We start from the raw sequence: 21,889 nt of genomic DNA, 5'->3' as shown, positions 1-21,889 counted from the left end.
AGGTAAGAGCGGTCAACTGTGCAGTCTCTTTAAGTGACTTCATTTACTCATAATAAGCACCTTGAATTTTACAAGGAGGTGGACAAGCACACATGCATTCATTTGAGCAAATGACCTCTGCACTTTAAGTTGGCGTAGGCTACTTTTCAGGTTTTGCCACAGGTAGCTTTATGGCCATACAAAGAAATAGAGACATTGATGCCTACAGCAAAAGTTGTAGCTGAGACAAAAGTAGCTGCTTTCATCCAACTTGACTAGAAGCACCTCTAGCATTGCCTAGCAGTGGGATGATTTTCAAGACACAGAAAAGTCGTACAAACTGTCAGTCTGAGAAGGCAGTTTATACACCTCCATTATTAATGTTTAGCTAAAGGGCAACCACATCCTAGCAAGGAAAGATGAAGGCATCAGGTTTTGGGATCACAAAACTTGTGATGTCAATACTGATTACTTCTGATTTACCCAATGGTCATCATATCTGATACTCTTTTTTTTTTTCCTTTTTTTTTTCTTTTTTTAAAAATTATAGAATGGCCTGGGTTGAGAGGGACCTTTAAGATCACCCAGTTCCAACACCCCTGCTACAGGCAGGGACACCTTCTATTAGACCCAGTTGCACAGAGCCCCATCCAACCCGGCCTTAAACACTTCCAGGGATGGGGCAGCCAAAAATTCTCTGGACAAAGAGTCTATTCAAGTCTGTAAACTCTTTTAGGCCATACCATACTTAGAGCTTGTTGCTGTAATTCTGCTCAATGGAATCCCAATCCCAAGTGGACCATAAAACAAGGAGTTAAAAATATCTTCCAGGCTAGTGTAGAACTTCACAGTTTTCCAGAAGAATATTTATATAACAAGTAAAATCCAGACCTTCTAAAAAGAAAAAACACTTCTCCCTAATCAACTGCACGAGAGAAAAGAGAAATCTCAGTTTCCTTCTACAGAAGGAAATGGCAACATTTTTGCCTTTGTCTAGCTCTGCTACAACCAGCTAAGGATCTCCTCATCTCTGGGTCACACTGGAAGCAATTTTTGCATCTGGTTTGAGACAGAATTTGTTATGTCCTCCATCCTTCCCCAGTATGTGGTTAAACCCGGTATTTACTGAAATGAAGCTTCACAGCACTGCTCTGCTTCCACCAGCACCATCCCTTCCCCTGTCTTCCCCTCTTCTGAGGAAAAGGAAACCTAGGATGGAGATGATTAGAACAGGTCAACTCAACCCAGATCTGGACCTCATATAGTCTCACCTAACTAGGGAGGTAAACCTTAAGAGGTGAAAATACCTGCTTTGAAACACTATCTAATCTTTGCTTTGATAATGCTTTGAAACACCTTCTATCTAATGGTAACACAGGTATCATTTCCAGGCTTCACAGGTAATTATTTTCACACCAACCAGCACAGATAGAAAGCAGCACTGCTCACCTTGGTACCCTAATGCACTCATGCAATTGCAGCAATGTTCTATTCATTTAGACACTCACTCACCTCAAACATACCAACAACTCCATGGATGTACATATATGTTTTTGTGCACTTCTCTTTAGTTACTCTAAAGAAAAGCTTGTTATCTTTCAGCATAAATTAGTAACTCACCCTTTTACCCTTTACAAGTGTACGTAGAGTCTTTGAAACAAATAGACATCGGAAGAAAAATAAGAGTCCTATTTTAGTCAACTCACAGTCAACCTAGAAAAGGCCCGAATTCCCTTCCTCTCTCAAATGACAGCTTTTCCATGCCTTTAATGGCTTTAAGCCTTTCCCCAAAGCATGCTATTCCTGTCATATTTTAGACCATCCAACAGTGTTCCAGGTGATAATGCAGATTTCTACAGTGACATACAGATGTGCCATTTTTTATGCTCAGATTTAAAGACACTATTTTACAATAGCAGAAGTTTTTCTAAGGTGACTTCAGTATGTTATTCTATACTAGGAAAAGCTGTTAATGTTAATGTAAAACATAGCAATATGTAGGAGTAATTCAATTTTTTTCTCTCCATGCATTACTTTACACTTTCCAACATTAATTTTGGTCTGTGATCATGATAGCCTGACATCTAGCTTAGCTAGAAAGCAGTGAGATTTTCTATTTTTGTCTGATCTTGAAAAAATACTTAAACCAGTTCATTACCTACAGATTTTGTTACCTGCTTTCCAAGACTAAAGGAAATAGGTCTTTTGGAAGCCTGTGACACATTACAATCACTTTGATACAGCAAAACCCGACTATTTATTCCTATTTGTTCCTTTCCTCCCTAGGAATTTTTGATCTATTTATTGCTCATCATGTGACAATTTAGGAGGGACTATAACTAACTTGGCTCTCAAAAGCCTTTGATATGGTTATTTCTGGACCACTCTAAGAATTACAGAAGGTTTTTAGTAGCTATGCACAACTCATGAATAGAATTCTGAAACATATGAGAAGTTTGAACTTTCCTTATCTCACCTGCCACTAACAAAAAACATATCCTTGATAATCTCTATAAGGCTCAGGATCACTAATGACATTGTGATTTACTAAAACATGAGCTGAAATTCCAAGGAATAGCCAGTTACAGACCATAACATTTTCATACAGTCTCAGCCACCTCTCTTCAAAAGTTTCTTTTCTGTGGGTATGCAGGGATTATTTTTACAAATATGTCTATAAAATCCTATTTGCTCTAGTGATTGGATGTTTTTATTCATTTGGTTTTGCACTTCATCATTTGACCCTCTCTCTAAGCCTATCCTTGATGTGTAAGAGGACACACCTTGCACAGTCTGTTGGCGTAACTGGGACTTTCTACCTTAATTAGTTTTTGGCACCTTTCTCGTGCATGGCTCTGGCAGCCCACACGCTCTCCTAAATCACTCATTTAAGAAACAATATGCAGGAAATGAATAGATGTTATATTTAGAGCTGAAGTGCTGAGTAAAAGTGTTTTATTCTTTTTATCATTTAAATTAAACATGCCTGTTTAAATCCCTCGGTGACTTCCCATTCACCTCCCACAGTAATCAGAATCACATGCTTCTGAAGTGCAGGATTACAGATCAGTATCTCTTCTGTAACACACTCCTGCCTCAACCCCACTTCTCTCTCACCCCATCACCTCCTCCAAGAGTTTCTGATTCATTCCTTGGCTCCTGCTTAGACCATGCTGACATAGCCAAGCTACAAGCCTCTTCACCGCCTTTGCCCACAAGTCTCTTCCAAATAAGCAGAAACAAGTGGTTTCATAAACCTCAACCCACATTCTCCCTCCCACAAAAAAAAAAAAAAAAAAAAAAAAAAAAAAAAAAAAAAAAAAAAAACCGAAAAAACAAAACAAAAAAACAGAACACCCAAACATCTTCTGAAGGTACAGAGATTTTGAGACAGGGGAAATCTGTGATTCAGTCCGCAAGACAACAATCTCTCTCTGGAAAAAGCATGACTCTCTGCCTCCTACACACACTGGCACTTGATAGTCCAAGACAGTCTTTTACAGTCTTGGGACAATTTCAATTCACTCCTCATACCTTTTGATCCACATTTTAGATTAATTTTCTTTCTGGTGCTCATTCCTAGTTCTGTTTCTCCCTTATGTACTTCTCTCTGGCAACCAAAGCCAGTGTACAACAGCTCAAATGTCCATTCAGGTTCATCTTTTCATTCTTACAAGGCTCATACCCTTCTGCCTACTCAATTTGCTTTATGAAAAAAGTTCTTGGATCCCCATTCAGATGGCAAAAAAAAAAAAATTAAAAAGCATCATTTGGAGGACAGAGAGAAATAGCAGTAAGATATCTGCAGAAGGGAAAGAAAAAAAAGGCAGGAACATAAAAATGTGAATACCTCAGGAGAGAGTATTTGCCATATCTGTGCAACATCTGCTTCTCCTGGTTCTGGTGGTCCTGCCACCATTTTTCCCTCTGCCTTGACCACAGCTACGGCTGTATAGACACAGCAATTGCTTTCTCTGCAGACCCCTTTTGCTACTTACCTCATTATCTTCACTAACTTCTATAACCCAGGGGAGGACATGCGAAAGAATTTATCCCTAAATGAAGTATGAATTGTATTTATTCAGTTTGTCTTGACAATACAAAAGATATTGAAGAGACAAGTGCAAGAGACTCTTTAGGAAGACAGCCCAGCTCGAGAGAGAACAGAGGCAGCAGGTGAGTGTTTCTGCCTGCACAGACCTGTGGGGTTGGCAGTGTGCACTGTACACATGGGATTGAGCACGCACCTACTGCAAAGGCATGCTCAGCCTCACTGCCAGCCTGGAGCTTGCAGATACAGAGCTGCAGCCACCTAGTTGTTATCAGGCTGCCAGCTTCAGCAACCCTTAATGCTTTCCTCACACTGAGCACACAGTGTGATTTCCTCCTGTCACATACCACCAAGCAAGCCAGATCAGAAACGGAAATCCTTTAAGAGAGCATCAAACATCTATCAAATAAGCGTGAGGCTTTGGAACACAACTTCAGCCACATCAAAAACCCAGTTCCTCAGTTAAAAACAAACATGGGGGAGTGACAATATAGCAACTGCAGTGATTCTGCAGTGCACAGAATAATAATGTGCCCCCAAAACCAGGCAGTTCTACTTTGCACATATATAATAGCTAAAATCACAAAAGATATGCTATGAAAAAAATAGAGAAAAACACAATTTAAATGCATTTAAAAATTGTCAGAGAACAAAATATTAAATTTTCCAGCAAAGCTGTTTACTTGGTATTTTGGTCAGCAGCTCTTAGGTGAAGCTTATTCATTTAAAGTGCAAATTAATGAAGCTTATATTTGTAATAAAATAGGCTTGTAAAGAGATCACGCTCCTCTTTTGCCTTCCCTCCTACACTCATTCTCCTGACAAGCAGGCACATATAAGCAAATGAAGGATGCCAACTAGGATTATTTCACTGGAAAAAATGAGATAATTTACTGTTGCCTGACGTGTCTTACAATGCATATAAATTCAAGGAGTGTGCCACTGTCTCTCCTCCAGCTATGCCACATATTAGTTGTGCCCTCATATTATTAAAATCCTCAAAGCTGTTGTCATAAATACAAAAACAGGTCAAAAGGAGGCAACCAGACGGTTGCTTGAAGCCTTAAGTATAAAATACATACAATAGCAAAACTCAGTGGTAGTCTTTCAGCACGCAACCAAAGAGCACACTATAAGGCTGTTTAGTCCAGCATTAAGTTCTTGCCCAGTAAGACCTAAACATGTTTCTATGAATAGGGTTTGCAATGAAACTCATGTCAGCTTGGATTTAAGAACCTCTCTGTAGTGTCAGCAAGCCCCTAATATTATTAGAACTGTACTGTCATAAAAGAATAAAAGTGAAGGTTTGGATTACCACGTAGTTTCAACACACATCAGAATTTAAAAACATCAGCTAATCCTGTTTTAATCATAAACTCATTAGGATGAGCCAGTTTCATAAAGTATTTTAACCTGAATAACTCTGAATACAACTTCAGACTTTGCCAAAGATTTCATAATTTAGTATCTATGCCACAGCAGCCAAAGTGGAGATGAGCAGAAAGGCCAAAGGCTTGTTTATTTTTAAGGCTCTATAAGATGATCCAATAAAGAACTCTATCTCCTCCTAAAGCTTTAATAATATCTGTGTCAGGGAAATATGACCAACAACCATCAAATAGTTCTTGACACTCTAATAGCTCGATTACATAAAACATACTTTGAAAAAGAAAATATTTTCAAGAACTTGTGCAGTTGCTCGAAACCTCTTAAGAAAGAAAGAAGCGAGTTTATGGACAGAACAATTTCGGTTTTCATGAAGGCAAAGCAAAAAGTGATGGTAAAATGAAATATGATGGTGGAAATATGGTGTTTTCAAGATTAATCTGAGTCTGGAAAAAGCCAGGGTATGGAAGAAAAGAGAACCAAAGCCCATGACAAATACTTTCATTATCTCAGAAACAAGCAGGATTGTAACCTGTCACTTCAGGGCTCAATAATTAGCACCTTACTCATGATATATTGAAGGCAGGAAGCCAAATCTGTCCAAAATTTTATAGGAGATTATTTGGGAATCAGAATTCAGTATCAGCTCAGAAAAATAAAACTATATGAACAGCTTAAAAGACAGCTGTACAGTTTTAATGAAGATTTGGCCTACCAGTCTGTCTAAAAGAACATGTGCTGCACTAGGATATTTTGCTGAGAGTTGCTGGCAAGTTAAATTTAAGTCACAGGAAACAAATTCACAGATTTCACCTTTAAAGATGCTATCAACAAACTTTATTGTAAAGTCAAAGCTATTTTCATTTTTTGAAAGAATCTACCGTGGCTATTGACAGGGAAATCAGTGCAAAGATTTCCAATGACACCATACACTTTTTTAGGAGCAGTAAAAGAAACAACTTACACTCATTTACTTCAAAAAATTATCTCTAGAAAGAAAAAAAAAAAAAAAAACCACCACAACAAAATATCGCTGTTAACTTCAACAGGATTGGCATTATCTGACCTAACTGCATTCTTCTTTAGAAGCATGCAGACTTTAGCAATAAATCAGCTCAGAAGAACACTCCCATGGTCCAATACCCTGTGTCCAGCCCCTAAGATGTAAGCAGCCATGTACTGCAGGAAAGACTTTGGAAGCTAAACCAAGATGGAGTGACTGTCTAGGGACTGTGGAGATGCAAGAGGAAATCTGTACAAAGAACAGATTTGTCCAGTGGGGACAGGACAGGGACAGCCACAATGACAACCAACTAGCTTAAAACATGCCTCAAAATTCTATTCAATTAATAAATACTATAGGGATGATTTTTTTAATGCTTTATCGGGAAAGTGTGGTTAGTAAATAGAGGCAAATGCAAGCAAATATAAGGCCTTTATGAAATCAGACAGCAAACTTCAGAGATGCCAACCTCATTAGCCTGTGGTACAGCAGCAACAGTTTTCGTAAGTTACTTGCATCTGTGAGAATGCTGTGTCTGCTTCTAGCTAGAAAAACTGCCATCATGACCCATGCTGTCATCACCAAACTGCACTGTCTATAACATCATCTCTATTTGAAATTGCTGCTAATTTAGAAAAAACTCTTCTTTAGGAGCCCTGCATTTCAGTAGAGTGCACAACTGGAGATGTACAGGACCTGTACTTAATAGTGGTCTCTTGGTGACATGCAAGGTGTTAATCATGACCAGTAGGGATGTAATTGCCTAGATACAGCCTGCCAGCACCTACTCTTCTCAAGATATACTTCTGTTTAACCTGTTTCACTTTCCCTGATTATCAAAAGCTTTTTAAGGAAGAGGTGGCTAGAGGCACATCTGTCAATGCATCAAGATCAGACATTCCCTTCCTGCCCCTTTTAGGTTTCTAAGTGTGGCATTTTTTTCCACACATCTATTTCTTAGCTTCTCTGAAGGAAAATAGCCAATTCCCATAGAAGCAATTTCAGCATTACCTTCTCTCAAACCAGTTTCTTACATAAAATATGTATTTTACATTTGAAACAGAACCTACTGCATTATAAGATTCAGTGAAAGCTTCACAGGATTCAGTTCAGTTGAATAAATATTTCTTTTATCTCTTCCACCCACTTCCACAGCAGCAGGAACACTTCCAGGACACAGAATGCATGTCTCTGTTCAAGCACTGAATTCAACTCCCTCCTCTTACAATGCCTAATCACACATTTGTAAAGAACCTTTGCAAAGTCAGCCTTGGATTCTAAAAAGGAAAAATCTACCCCAATTAACACAGAAAACTTCCAATATTCATAAAGAAAATATATCCCTTTGGATAGATCCCTTTGAAAGGGAGGGACATCTTTTGATCCAATAAGGGAAAAGAGGAGTTCTGTAGTGTTTGAAGGTATACTTTATTGGCAGGCTCACAAACTCCTGAAAAACATTCCAAGTTAGATATCTAAAGTGAAAAGTGAAACTAGTTCCAAAACACATGCTTTATGCTCTTCACACATCACAGTATATGAGTTAACTCATATAAAGACAGTTTAGTCACCTGTTCATATACACAAAACACCTTTTTTTCAAGGATAAAGCTTGAAAAGTACCACAATGTTACTGGGAGCATTTTGACTCTCAGCTGAGATACTAAGTTAGTATGGCTCTTAAGATTACCAGAATATAAACTCTATTAATTTGATCATGTATGTGCTCAAAGACTGTGGCAAATATTAAGTAAAGAGATCAGTCTTATAAACTGGCTTTTATTAAGCCATTCTGCATTTTCCTCTAAAAGCACACACAACTAGCTGCTGTTTGTTCAGTTGATGTGAACTCTCTTTTTAATTAAACTCCTGTGAACTGGTGTACCTGACTCTTAATAGAAAGGGTACTGAAGGAAAGAATCTGAGACAATCACGAGACACAGATGTGGGGAAAAAGAACAACTCCATTACTAAATCTGACATTCTGGTAATACAAGTTTCAGAACAAACTTGTAGCCCCAAACAGATTATTTCACATCCTACCCCCATAAAACTGCATGAAGTTCATCATAAGCACACCAATTCAAAGTACAATACAACAGTTTATTCTGAATATTTTTATCTGATTTTATTCTAATGCTTAGCAGAAGAGCAAATAAGGAATGTTTCATGCTGCACAGAATTTTATTTTTGTCTTTAAATTAGGATCCAGTGAACATTAGGCACAGTAAACGCAGATCTTATGCATGAACTTCATCTTATTGATCATACATAGTTCTACTACATTTTTATTAATAATAATAATAGATATATAATAATAGATAGATATAAATTAATATCTACTCCTTGCTGATTTGTTGGGGGCTTTTGTCCTCCTCAACAAATACCAGTCTGTACTGTTCATTATTTTGCATTCTATTTTGTGCAATGCTCTCTTCTACATTTTTCTTTCAGTTTTAAAATGACTTGTACACATCTTGCTTCTCTCCTGCCCTTCCACCCCAAAACCAGATATAATTTTACAAGATTTTCAGTCATATTTTTTTCTATTATTGGTGAATTTTAAAATATAATTAAACATTTACCAAAATGAAAATAGTTAATTTCTTTACTTTTTTTGTATTAAAAGCAATTTTAACATTTGATTATACTCTGGAAACAGACTTGCAAATTGGCATCTCTTCCTAACAGGAAATTCCTGGTGTGAACCTGAAGTCTTGCCCACTAAACTTACCGAAAGAACTTACGCTACTACTATTAAATCAGATAATGACTTCCACTGGTTGCAGTTTTGGTTCATTAGAAATATTATGCTAATAAACATAAATGTTTAAAACAACAAATCCCTCAAAATGGCCAGAATTTCTTTCTCCCACTGTATGACTACTTTGATGTTCTCATTCTTACTCTCTCTACCATCACAAATATATAATGACTACTAGAATCAATGTCTTGTTATCAGAAAATCAATGACATAAAGAATCAAACACTGTATTTTTATTCATAAGATAACAGTTTCACTCTCGTCTGTAGTAACAAGGCCTTAATGGACCAATTTTCCCAATGCATGTTAAATATGTAGATATAGGTAAAATAGAAAGAGCAAGAAGAATGGTAAAAGATTTAGAAACTACTGTCTCCAAAGAACAGTCTATGATGTTTAGTCTAAAGAAAAAAATTAAAGTATAGGAATAAGAACAGTCATTCAGTACATGAGATTACTGCAGCAAAACAGCAACAAGCTGCTTTACAAGATGACAGAAAGAAGTACTATTAATCTAATACAGACCAGGAACATTTAAGTCAGGTACTACCTACCTTTTGAACTAGGAAAACTATTAAATCAACTGGAATAAACCACCTAAGGATTATTATCCAGTTTCCATTGTTAGATTGAATATGTTCTGCCAAGTCTCGATACATTCAGTCACTGTTTCACTTCACAGAGCTCAGCAGCAATTACCTTTTATGCTATTCCCTGTAACATCACATTCCTTCTTTGTGCTCCTTTAACATGCCCTCAGTCCAACTTATGGCATGACCCAATGCTTGTGGGTCATGCCACAAATATAATTCAGAAGCTGACCATCTTAAAAAGAACACATCTGTTTTCTTAAACTTCTCTAGGTTTTGGTGGGAGGCACAGGCTCATTTTCAACCTTAAGAATTTTTCAGGGTTTCAACAACCCTGCAACACTGATCAGCTAGAGGTGATTATATGTAGCAAGAATAGTCAAAGCCCATATTACCAAACATGGTAGTGTAGAATGTCTACCTTAGTAAATAGCTGGGACAACATTAGGATCTTCTTTTTTGAGGATTTCTTGGGGAAATCAGCTGCTTTTTTGGACCTTGTTTTGACAGCATCTTAAATCAAATCTGCTGTCAACTCTTATGCCCACACCCAATGACACCATACAAATAGAAGCATCTCTGTTGTACTTTTTATGGCAATCTGCGTGAACAGTAAGAGTTACAAAGAAAAAATGCATACATATTAGTGTTCATAACATGCTTATTACTATGCAAACATTGTCCTTGAATAATTTCAAAAAATCAGAAGAAAAAATTATACTTCTTGTATGACCCCATTAAAGATTCTGGACTTCATGTTTGTTGTACCTAACAAAAATTTTAAAAGGAAAAAATACACCAGGATAGAGTTATACAATTGTAAAAATACAATTCTATTGTGATTTTGTCTTCTATCTCTCATGCACTCACCTTGTCCAAAAGCAAGACAGCAGTAGCAGCAAAGTGAAACTACCTGTAATGCTTGACCCAGGCTGCAGAGAAACATCTACTTCCAACACTGGTGTCTGTTCCTACACTTTAATACAGTAATCCCATTTGGGATTCTTGCTTTCACCAATTGGGTGAAAACAACTGACAGGGCTGTGATCCACGTTAAGGATAACCCAAAAGTCCCCCAAAAACCCATGTGGGGTGGAAGTGGAGACACAGAGTGTTATGCTGTCACATGTTTTTTTGAGTTCAGTGATCTGCTTTATAAAACAGTCCAGCAAATAGTTGTATAAGCACAATTAAAGGAACAGAGACCTGTAGCAGGGAATCGAAAGGAACCAAATCACCTAACTTGTGTTTATTCAAATCACATCCTACTCAGCCTGTATCAGGCTGGCCTCTAAAGCCCATAACAAATCCACAGCCCACCAACAACTGCAGGAATTTCTCCTCCAATATATTTGTGCTCAGGAGAGGCCCGAGGTGCACAGCTGACTAAAAGGGGGATGCAGTGCATTCACATAGTGTGGGAGAGTTACTCATGCATGAGCTCCTTATAGTAACCAACTCTCCCACATTGTGCACTGCATGTAGTTAATACCTATATGGATATCAAAAAAAATTGATATGGAAAAAAGTTGATTTGCCTTCTGAAAACATTAACTCGGATATTCTCTTCTTAAAATATGAAGAATGAGATATTGCACTAAGTCTGACATTTAATTTCATTCCTTAAAAAAAAAAAAAAGGGAAAAGCAAAGAGTTAAGAATGCAGAAAAATATGACTTGATATGTAAATACAGCAGAAACACTGGTATGGCATTATGCAAAGTTAGTGCCACTAGAGATGAATTATAAAATAACTTGTTCCAAATGAAGGACAAACACTAAAAGAATGTACACATTCATATACCAGCTGTCTCATTGTTGCAGGCTGGGGGGAACCTATTGAACCAAGAACTGAAGAAAAGAACAAATGTTCTTTTGTGTTTAACTAATGTAGCGATAACAGCCAGTGATGAGGGCCTCCCGTGCTGACAGTTTACGGGTAAGTGAATGCGGTTTTCTCCTCAATCACAGACTTACACCTTATTTGTCTACTCCACACCTGCTCAAAAACATACATAAGTTAGAACAGGACAGCGGGGAGGAAAAATGAACAGCTCTCACCGACAAGCTGCAAAGGCACAGTCAGGAAGCACTCTCCTGTCCACATCTAGATCAAGTAAGATTCTAAGGAAAGAAGCTCAGAGTTAACCTGCCCCTTGAGAAAGGCCAATGAGCTGGGCTATGATTATGTATTCCTTCATAATTAGTTTTCATAAATATACAATGCAGCTATTTTAGTACCAAGAGCTACTTAGCAATTCTACATTACTTAAACATGAAGCTTGCACACCCTCTTCAAACATTGTATCACGTATTAGAAATTAATTCAATACCTATTTTTACTATGTATAACCTGGAGAGATGGAATAATACACTTGAAATCCCATCAAGGGTATCAGAATAAGAATCATAAGGAGCTAACTAGAAGCTGATGCTCCAGTTCAACACATTAATCCAAACATAAAATTGCATCTTAGGTTTTCACACTTCTGTATTCCTACAAAATAGATTCCTAACTACCAAAATTTCACAATGTATTCTAGGTCATATAGACAAGAAATTGAGAGCTAGAATTAATCTCAATAGCATGCAACACGCTTATGGAGAGAACACATTTTTAACTAAGGCCTGACAATCTGCACTAGGTTTCTAGGTTTTCAGAAAGTCACAGCAACAATTTCCCCATCTTGGCTTTCAAGCATAAGGAAAAGAATTTGCATCAGCATGTTTATTTTTATCCACAGCGTTTATTTCTGCTGTAATGCAAATAAACTCTACATATCTAGTAATAATAATGTAAAAAGGATGAAAGTGACAGAGTAAGTTTACATACAATACAGTCATATTACAAGTGTATTCACCATCAACAATAAAGTGTAACTATATTGGAAAAAAATCAAAACCCCACTTAGAAGTCTGACTTTCTTCTCAGTACTCAAGCAACCACAAACTTGTAATATCACTCACCAAGCCATATTATTTATACTAACATCCCCAGCATCATCAGATATCTATCTTTAGACAGATAACATGAAGCCATGAAAATTAAAGCCCGATCACACTCATAAGCGTTAAACCCATGGATTTCTGGCCTACAAAGACTTCTGTATGAGGAAGAAATGTAATGCTTTTCCTTCCTTCTATTAACATGGAAGAGTCAAGCATTGCCAAGGACAGGTGATAATGCCTCCTCCTAGACAGCACCTACAGCAAAAATACAGTAGCACACCTGTTGTCTCCTCCAATATTATGAATCAAATGTACAAGATTAGGGCCATCAAGCTCTGTCAGCAAGACAGAATATTCTGCTTTAAGGATGAAAGGCCAGAATGATCAAGCAGCAAAAGGTTTGTTAGGGAATCTCTGACAGCTCTGGATTTGCTCAAGGTCTTCCACAGCAGAGATTTGGGCAACCACCAGATTGGTAAAATACAACAGAATTTCAGCCCTTTTTTTTCACTGTGTACATTCATCATCAGGCCAGAACAATTCCTTAAAAAAGAAGATTCTTAAGAAACAAGTCATTAAGAAAGACAAGAAATTAGTCTTGCAGAATTAAACGACTTATGACCTAAGATATGGAAGTCTTAGTAGCAAGATATTTTGTTGGCAGCATTTCTCATTTCAGGAAGTATTCAGTCAAGCATGGCTAAAACAAGCAGTGTCCCCATTGGATTCAGCAGCCAATATAATTGCTATTAATTTCAGCCTAATGTCCAGTAAAAGCAATTAATTTCAGAATACATAATTGCAACAGAAGTTTTCAATGACAAACACAGAAACATGGTTTTTCACTCTGCTAAAGCAGCAAAATAACTGCTAATAACCAGTTATTTGGCATTGGGCAAGAATAGAAAGAAGAGCATAGCAGTACAAGGAAAACATGAGAATTAAATATATCATCCCTTATGCAACTAGTTTTAAACTTATTAAATGTCTAGAAAAAATCTCAAAAGATACTGGAAGGAAAATCTACTCTGTCCATCTTAAGTCCACCTCCATTTAGAAAATATTAAATGCAGGAGGCTATGTTTTCTAAGCTAGTATTTGTTTTTTTCTAATTTCTTCAGGTACAGCCAATTGGAAAAACTTATTACCTCTGTGTGGGATGGACAAAACCTTCATGATAGATATAAGCTGATTTAATTTAAAAAAAAATCAGTAGCTAAACATTTCTGCACAGCTGGTCACTAGCAAGTTACAGAGATTGAACAGGGAAAAGTACTTTATTGTGCAGGCTAACAGTGAAAAAAATAAACAGGACAGCTTAATTGGAAAACACGGTTTCACATTAAGGAATAAATCTACTTTGCTTATGTAAATTTCACTTAAATATTAGAGAAGAGGTGGTACAGAGGTGGCTGACAGCATTAATTTTAGGCAGAGTAGACCATCTATTTTATTGCATTACATAAAGTTTGGTTGCAAAGACCACTAAAGTCAACTAATTCTTAATTTACTTGAATTGTCTTTGAATTTGAGCCAGAATTTAAACAGCATGACTACTTACTATGTAAGCACTAGGTCTGAAAATATTCCAGTTTACAGATGAGATTTCCCATGTTGGAGTTGAACTACAATGACAAAATAAATGACTCTGCACGTTGCATCTCATTTGTTGCAGAAAATATTCTCGCTCTTACCTGCACATTTTCTTCTGTAACTTGAATTTCAGCAGTGTAAATATAATCAATAAGCATCCTTAGAGTCCAGCCATCAACTTCCTTTATTCGAACTTTTTTTGCTCGGCTTTCACTCATCTCACCTACAAACACAGTTTATTAATCAAGTAAATAAGATAGAAATACAGCATGAATGTAGAAGTTTTAACAGCAACAGAAATTTTGTGTATGAACAGTTGTGATAGTAGAAAAACTTCAACACTAATCATTTAATTTCTTCCTTTCCTTCCTTCCTCCAATGAGGAAGGAAGGTTTTGTTGTCATCATGCAAATGCTACCTGGGTTAATACTTTTAGGGCAGTTGACCTATTTTTTCCAGTGTAAAGTATCAGGAAAATATTGTTATCAGACCTAAATATGACACTTCAAATGCATACAAAAACATTTTGCTGGGAAAGCAAGATATTAAAATACTCTAGCTTTATTAACTTCTTAACTGAAGGAGCATACCAAACACAGTCCAGAGTAAATTTATTTAAATAAGAAAAGTTATATCCCCACAGAAGAATTAACATACATATTTCTTTCCTTGCCTACTTATTATTCCCTTGGTGATTTCACCTCTTTTGCAGCTCCAATTTAACAGCTCAAGCTAAGATAAAATGGTAAGCAAGGGAAAACTTGTTGGATCTCATTTTGTGGAGGCTGACATGTTGGCCATATGCCACAACCCATCTTCATAGAAAGGCCTGCAAAATATCTTCCACCTTCTAAAATATGATGTTTCTCAAAGTGCAATATTTTCTTTATGGCTGAAATAATGATCCAAATATATATTTTGAAGTAATGACTATAATCTTCTATATGACTTCCAGATCAGGTAATCTCAGATCTTTAAACCTTCTTGCACTGACTTTCACTGAGAAACAAAACATGAACTACAAAAGTGATGTTGGAAGATATATAAAATTTCACTTTGGAAGAGTATATCCCAATCTCTGAATATATGAGTTTCTTATTCTTCTATATAGGATATAATTTCTTTCCCTTGGGCATAGACATCTAGAGATAAGGGTATTGGTGATATAATAAATTTAATGTATTCAACAAGAAAAGCAGATAGGATGGAGAAGTGAACAAAAACATGCTAACCATGGCTGATTTTTTTTTATGAAGTCATACACATTTTCATTGCTTGTTACCTTCTGGTCTCCAGGGTTAGTGTCAAACAATGCATTTTACCCAGTGCTTTCAGCAAAGAGCTCATCACTGACAAATCTGTCACCACTATTCATGGTACCATACCTTTTTTTGAGCTGAAGAGTAAAGAATGGCATTGCAAATCAACACTTTAAGTGGCAGGAAGTTCAAAAGACATAAAAACCAGCAAAATCCAGCTCCCACAGAACTATCTCCTTTCACCTGCACTTCTGAAACATTCCCCTACATATCTGAAGGATGACTGCAGAACCCTGCAGGGCCCTGTATTCCAAGTTCCTGCTTCTAGTTTGACACAGATTAAACCTATTGATCTTCAGAGCATGTAAGCTGCAACTTATTTATTATGCAAGCTGCTGTGGAGGTGGTCCTCTGGGAAAATTGTGTGTGTGGGAGAGCAGATTTTGATATTCTGCAAGCACATTAGATTTGTTTTCAGATTTTGTGTCAAGGCTTTTAGAGTCATGGATAGGCACCTTCTCTATTTAAAAACCAGGCCCAGAATATAAAAATAAAAAACCCTGAACAAGAAAAAGAAAACCAAACCAAACCAAAACCCCCCACATCCAATCAACAACAACAAAAAAACATCCAACCAAAATAATCCCAAAAATACTTGCTTCCAACTTTCATGTGAACCACATGTGCAATCCTACTACAATTCTAGATCAACCCATACCTGTTTGCTAGATCATATAGAGGAAACCAGAGATGCACTCAGCAGGCAGGCTCAGTCTAGAATTCAACCTGCTGAAGAACTCAGTTTATGACTGGGAAGCAGCACCACCATGACTCCACAGAGTTCTTAGTGACAGGAAAGAATATCATGAACTGAAAGAAAGCACTGAGCTGATCCAACCTCCCAAGCAGCAGCAGCAAAGCAACAGCTGAGTTGAAGATACTAAGGGGCTACAAAGATACAAAGGGGCTATCTAAAAAGCTTACATGGTTCCTCACAAAGTAATGCAAAGAAGGCCTTTTTCTTCTTTTTTATTTTTTTTTACCCAAGAATTTTAGAAACGGAGAATGGAAGTGAAGAGAGCAGGTAAATCCCTAAGGATAACTGCCATCGCCACCCTTATCTGAAGTCAGCCCCTATAGCCACTGAAGAGTCCCTTCTCTGATGCTTTATATTCAATTCCTCTAAACATTTAAGTAGATTTAAATTATATTTCTAAATAATTCCACTGTATAAGACAAAAGAAGTATTCCTATTAACACAGATTAAATAGCAGGGACTCTCTTCCCCATCTCCTCATGGGATAATTGTTACTAACTTACTACATTTTGTAACTTTAAAAGACAGTAAATTTTTCTTTCCTGATAATTATTAGGGCTACCATTACAGGTACAAATGAGGAAAAGGAAAAAAAAAAAACTAACAGGCAGAGAGTTTGAACCCAGTTAATGCCATATCCCAGCCTGCACTGCAGTAATATTTAATGACTCAGAGAATGATGGAATCAACCTGCAAACACATGTTTAAATATAAGCTTCTAATTTCTATTCAAGAAGTAACCCTAAAGATAAGAGTGCAATTTTTACCACTGTCTTTTCAGTCAGTGTTTTATTCTGGATAGAAGATACTTCTCCCTTTGGTTGTGGCTGGTTAAGGGATCAAATTTGCTTATTTGAACTTGCAGATTACTGAATGAGAATAAAAATCCACCTAGGAAGTGTGGATTCCAGGCTTCATGGAGAGAACAATCACAATGAAATTCAAGAATTTTTGTGTGGGGAATGGCTGAAATGCACCAACACCACAGCTGGGCCATGCTGTAAGCAACATATAAGCCTAGTAAAAAATCTGCTGATAACTCTTAAAGCCACAGCTGAATTCTATTTAAGCTCCCACCTATTTGGTTCACCAACTACACAAACCTCACCACAGATATATTAGTTAAACACTTCACACCCATTACTCAAGTGAGTGCTCCCACCTCCTGCACCACTGGGGCTAAAGAAAGCCTACATTTAAAAACATAAAACAAGTTAAAAATCTTAAAAGGGAAGATTTTAGTAATTCCATCTGGAGAGCAGCCACAGACACTGCTGCACTGGCACTCTGAATGGGTAATAAACTTCTTCACAGAAAGGGCAGTCAGGGCAAGCAGAAACGTCTTAATCACAGAAGATATAATAAAAAGCTATATGCTGAGCAAAGAGTATTTGCAATGTGATAGTCAACAACAGCTAGTCTTTAATACAGAACTAACATAAGAGGCTTGCATTTCTCTGCTACTAAGGTGATAAAAAGGAACTGTAGAAGCAGCCTTTTTTATTCTAATTTTATAGACAGCAGTAAAAATGAAGAAAGAATTTATCAGTCACCCACAATGTTTGCCTCAACCACAAATGCAAACTTAAAGAACTGCTTGAGGAAGAGATATTTAATTTTACAAGCAATTTTAAAGCATTCTTGTAGAAGTTACTCCACTTCTGGCCTTGAATATGTCAAAATATTTGCCTATAAAATCAAGAATGCTCAGCTGCTTCACTAGAACACAAGAGAATTTCAAATTTCATCCATCTTGTTGCAAACAATTAAAATTATTAAAACACCAATCTGTTTGCATATGGGCAGGCCAAGAGTCACATTTCTACCTCCATCTGAGCTGGTGGTCAGAAGCAATGGATTACAGAGAAGTCTTTTCATTTCAGACAGTTGACATTAACTACAAAGCTGGCACAAGATTTCAGGATGAACAGACAAAACCTCAGAAGTTAATTTTAACATGCATTTAGTAGCACTCTTACTTTGGCATGGAATTTCACATTATTTCAATGTGATTTGTAACCATGATGGAATTAAGCCCACAGCACAGGAATTTCAGCTGGAGGCTCCTATGAACCTGAACCTATCTTAGCCTTGCAAGCCTTCAGCATTCCCGCTCTAGCAGTAAAGCAGTAACTTGGCCAGCATGGAGTGAGCAGAAGTCGAATCAAGCCTGTACAGAAAAGTAGTGGCAATGATGCAGAGTACATATGTCATGGAGAATTACCCTAAAAATACTGAAACATGCACTCCAGCTACAGGCTGCCAAAGCCACAGAAATTTCATATCTACTAAGAGCCTAGAGCGCTCATGGGCTGAAGAATGTAGAAGCACTAGTTTTTAAAGGACATAATTTACTCCAAAATTCACATGAAAGTTATTTTAACCTTCTTTTGGACAAGTGAGATTACTAGAGGCTTAAAGGGTATAACAACTTGACTATCACTGGCTAACTTAACATCTAATTTGTTTTTTAATTAAGGAGACTTTTTAAAGCATTCATCATGCTAACAAAGGCTAAGTTGACAGTATGTCCTTAGACCGCAAAAAAAAAATCATTAAGAATCCCAAATGTTCCTATTGGCTTATCTAAAAATCAGATTAGATCCTAAAAAGCAAAAGTCATGAAAATTTATTCTTTATACAGTTAGACTGGATTGCAACATAGTAAGTATTGAAACATTTGGTACCTGTAAACATGGCATGGAAGTAGGGGCTGCAGGCGGCTAACACAACTCTATGCGCTGCAATTTCCATGTCTTCAGCTACTATCGTCACATCACACAGCAAGTTTTGACTATTTAGAAATATCAGAGAAGGCAATTTCACATAAGTGAACTACAACAGAAAAGTATATATTATATCATACACAATTTCTTTTCCCATGCCATCAAAAGAGGCAGGCAGACAATGTTGATGAAGCATTGTTTTTAAATGTGTTACACAACTGAATTGTGATTCATTGCACAGAAGTTTTCTGCATTGAATAACCATAATTTGTATCAGCCCAATTTATAAACATTCTCTCTGGAAGTCTGGGCCCCTTTGAACAACTATGATAGAAAAAACAGAATTTAATATATACAAGCACTAAAAAAAAATTACATAAGAAACAAGGCTTTGCAGACAACAAAGAATCCAAATTTCAACTGAGGTGCCTGTATTACATTACATTGGAAACTTATGCCTACTTAATTGTACAAATCCACTACTCAATCTTCTCTATATTCACTGTTTTCCAAGCATTTTTCATATTCAGCCCATGCACACAATAGCAATTATTTTTTCCAGTCTGAACAATTTAGAATTTATTATGGTTAACTTCGTATCTTGACTTTGTATCTTCATATATGCATTTGTATTCTTGTCCTTTGTGACTGTAACATATTTCCTCCCTGTTCAGTTGCAATAAAGTAACATCTCATTTATAACCATTAGAAACACAGGTGTTTCTAACACAGTTTACAGCTATTGGCTATACCTCTTCCACTTAAACCCTTATAATCCAATTTTCTAGACTGAAAAAGGAGAGGGGAAAAAAAAAGAAAAACACACCACAACACAAAGGCTGCACTTCACAGCTTCTAACTAAGGGTTACAGTCACCTCTTCTTTCCTGTTCATGCTAGCACTGTCCCTGTGAAGGTAGTATGGAATCCACAAAACTCAGACCCATAGCAACAGAGGGAAGAGGGAAAAGCACGACTTAACAGAACATATTCCTTAGGGGTGGAATTCCTTAGGGATTCCTAGAGCTGTACACCAATCTAGTGATTTCTATTCTCAGTCCCATCAAAAAGATAATTTTTTACCCTTCCCGAATACATAATGAAGATTTTTAGATAGTTTGCAACTACCACACTGAGTTGTAGCAAAGTCAGGTGAGCAGCTGCATTTTGCTTGGGCAGAACTAGAGCTCTCAGCCAAACTGCTCAGATATTCACCTCAGTCCAAAAGAAAACTCTGTCATCTCTCAGTTCTGCAATTATCCAAATTTATGAGCCCAGACTCTAGTAAGGTGGCTTTGCAGAGGTCACTCACCAAAACTTTTGGTGGCCACAAGTAAACTTTGGGGCCATATTGCAATCCTGGCAATTATCTTTCTGCTTTCAACTCCTAATACCTACAGCAACTATGTAAATCTCATAAATTTAGCTTGCAATATAGTTATCATCAAACAATATGTACAATGTAATGACTGTACCAGACAAAACACACAATTCAGAGGATCTTGAAACAACCATTACATTTATTATAAAAAAATGGAAACAGAAAGCTACACATAAAAGGGCATCAGATACCCAGCTTTATCAGACACCTGCACGTAACCTGACAACAGGAACAAAAAGTTTTATACTTAGTTGCACAGAAATACTAAAGGTAACAATGAAGCCAGAAGCAACAGATTACATCAATGCACAACTAGGGTTACTAATTACATTGCACATACACAGACAGAGTAACAGCTCTAGTCTGGAACTGCACCAGGTGAATGAATATGCTCTGAGCTACTACAGAGCTGACAAGCTAGAGAAACTACTGCAGAAAGGAGCTTAAAAACTTAATCATGGACTCTGCTGCAAGCATCTTGTGGCTTCCACAGCAACTCAGCACCTTCATTTCATGAGGGCCCATCAATTTATTTTAGAAAAGGCTGTGTTCTGAAGTGGTATTGTACCAATTTGCTTATATAGAGTGACTGAATGAACAGAATTGTGGGAGATAAACCATCAGGGTATGGAAAATGATAAAAAGGGGGTTAAGCAAGTATGCATTTAAGAATAACTGAGCAACTGTTTACCAGCTTGCGGGCTATTCTTCACTGGTTCATACAGAGAAAGTTTTCATTACCCCCATCTTCAAAAGGTTTTGGTAAAGTCTTGTTTGTAAGAACGAGAATTTTGATAAATATAGGTAACATCAAATTCCTTTGTGATAAAAGCAAATTATAATAAAGTGAAAAGATAGGCATCAGAGTGTAATTTTGTCACATGTCAAGAACTAATTAGTTTTCCTAATGAGCTTTCTATTCAGTGTTGAGGTGATGCTGAGCAATGAAATGACAAAAAATACAAAGGACAAAATTGCTAAAATTTGTCAAAATTTGAAGGCACATAAAAACTCATTAACAAGCTACTAGAGCCAGACAACCTGACAGCAGCCAAAAATTTAACATAAGCACAGAGACTTAAGCATTCAAAACCAAATGTATTTAGATGCTTAAGCAAATTATTTTTTCAGTAGCTATTCACTTCCTGGAGAGTATACCTTGGGCAAATACCCGAGGTATACTCGGGTATTGTGCTACATTAATGAAAAGCACTAAGATTCACTATATTTTTAAAGTTGAATCTAAATAAAAAAAAATTTACTGGATTAATATTAGATCTTTGCTTAGAGCAATGAAGCCTGAAACATTTTTAAGATTTTCTGTTTATTATTTCAAACAAATGAATGCAACTAGAAACGTTTATAATTTTATTTAATTACCACTTACCATCT

At 36.8% G+C, this 21,889-nt stretch overlaps 1 protein-coding gene across 4 annotated transcripts in view; it reads right to left on the bottom strand.

Annotated features, from left to right (window-relative positions):
• KLHL2 (kelch like family member 2) overlaps positions 1-21,889 on the bottom strand; it is a 54,078-nt gene that overhangs the window by 27,547 nt on the left and 4,642 nt on the right. For 3 of the 4 annotated variants that reach the window (XR_009418278.1, XM_059469876.1, XM_059469877.1), the window contains exons 3-4: positions 19,079-19,185; positions 14,417-14,538 (exon numbers count right to left, since the gene is read on the bottom strand). Coding sequence is in view for 3 of the 4 variants with exons in the window: in XM_059469876.1 (XP_059325859.1) it covers positions 14,417-14,538; positions 19,079-19,185 (229 nt within the window). In the remaining variant the exon portion in view is untranslated. The remainder of the gene's footprint in view (positions 1-14,416; positions 14,539-19,078; positions 19,186-21,889) is intronic. The other variant, XM_059469878.1, reaches the window with a different exon arrangement.

The sequence above is a fragment of the Ammospiza nelsoni genome, chromosome 4 (genome assembly GCF_027579445.1).
Source record: "Ammospiza nelsoni isolate bAmmNel1 chromosome 4, bAmmNel1.pri, whole genome shotgun sequence".
Taxonomy (NCBI): Eukaryota; Metazoa; Chordata; class Aves; order Passeriformes; family Passerellidae; genus Ammospiza; species Ammospiza nelsoni.
This window is presented reverse-complemented; position numbering and strand designations above follow the sequence as displayed.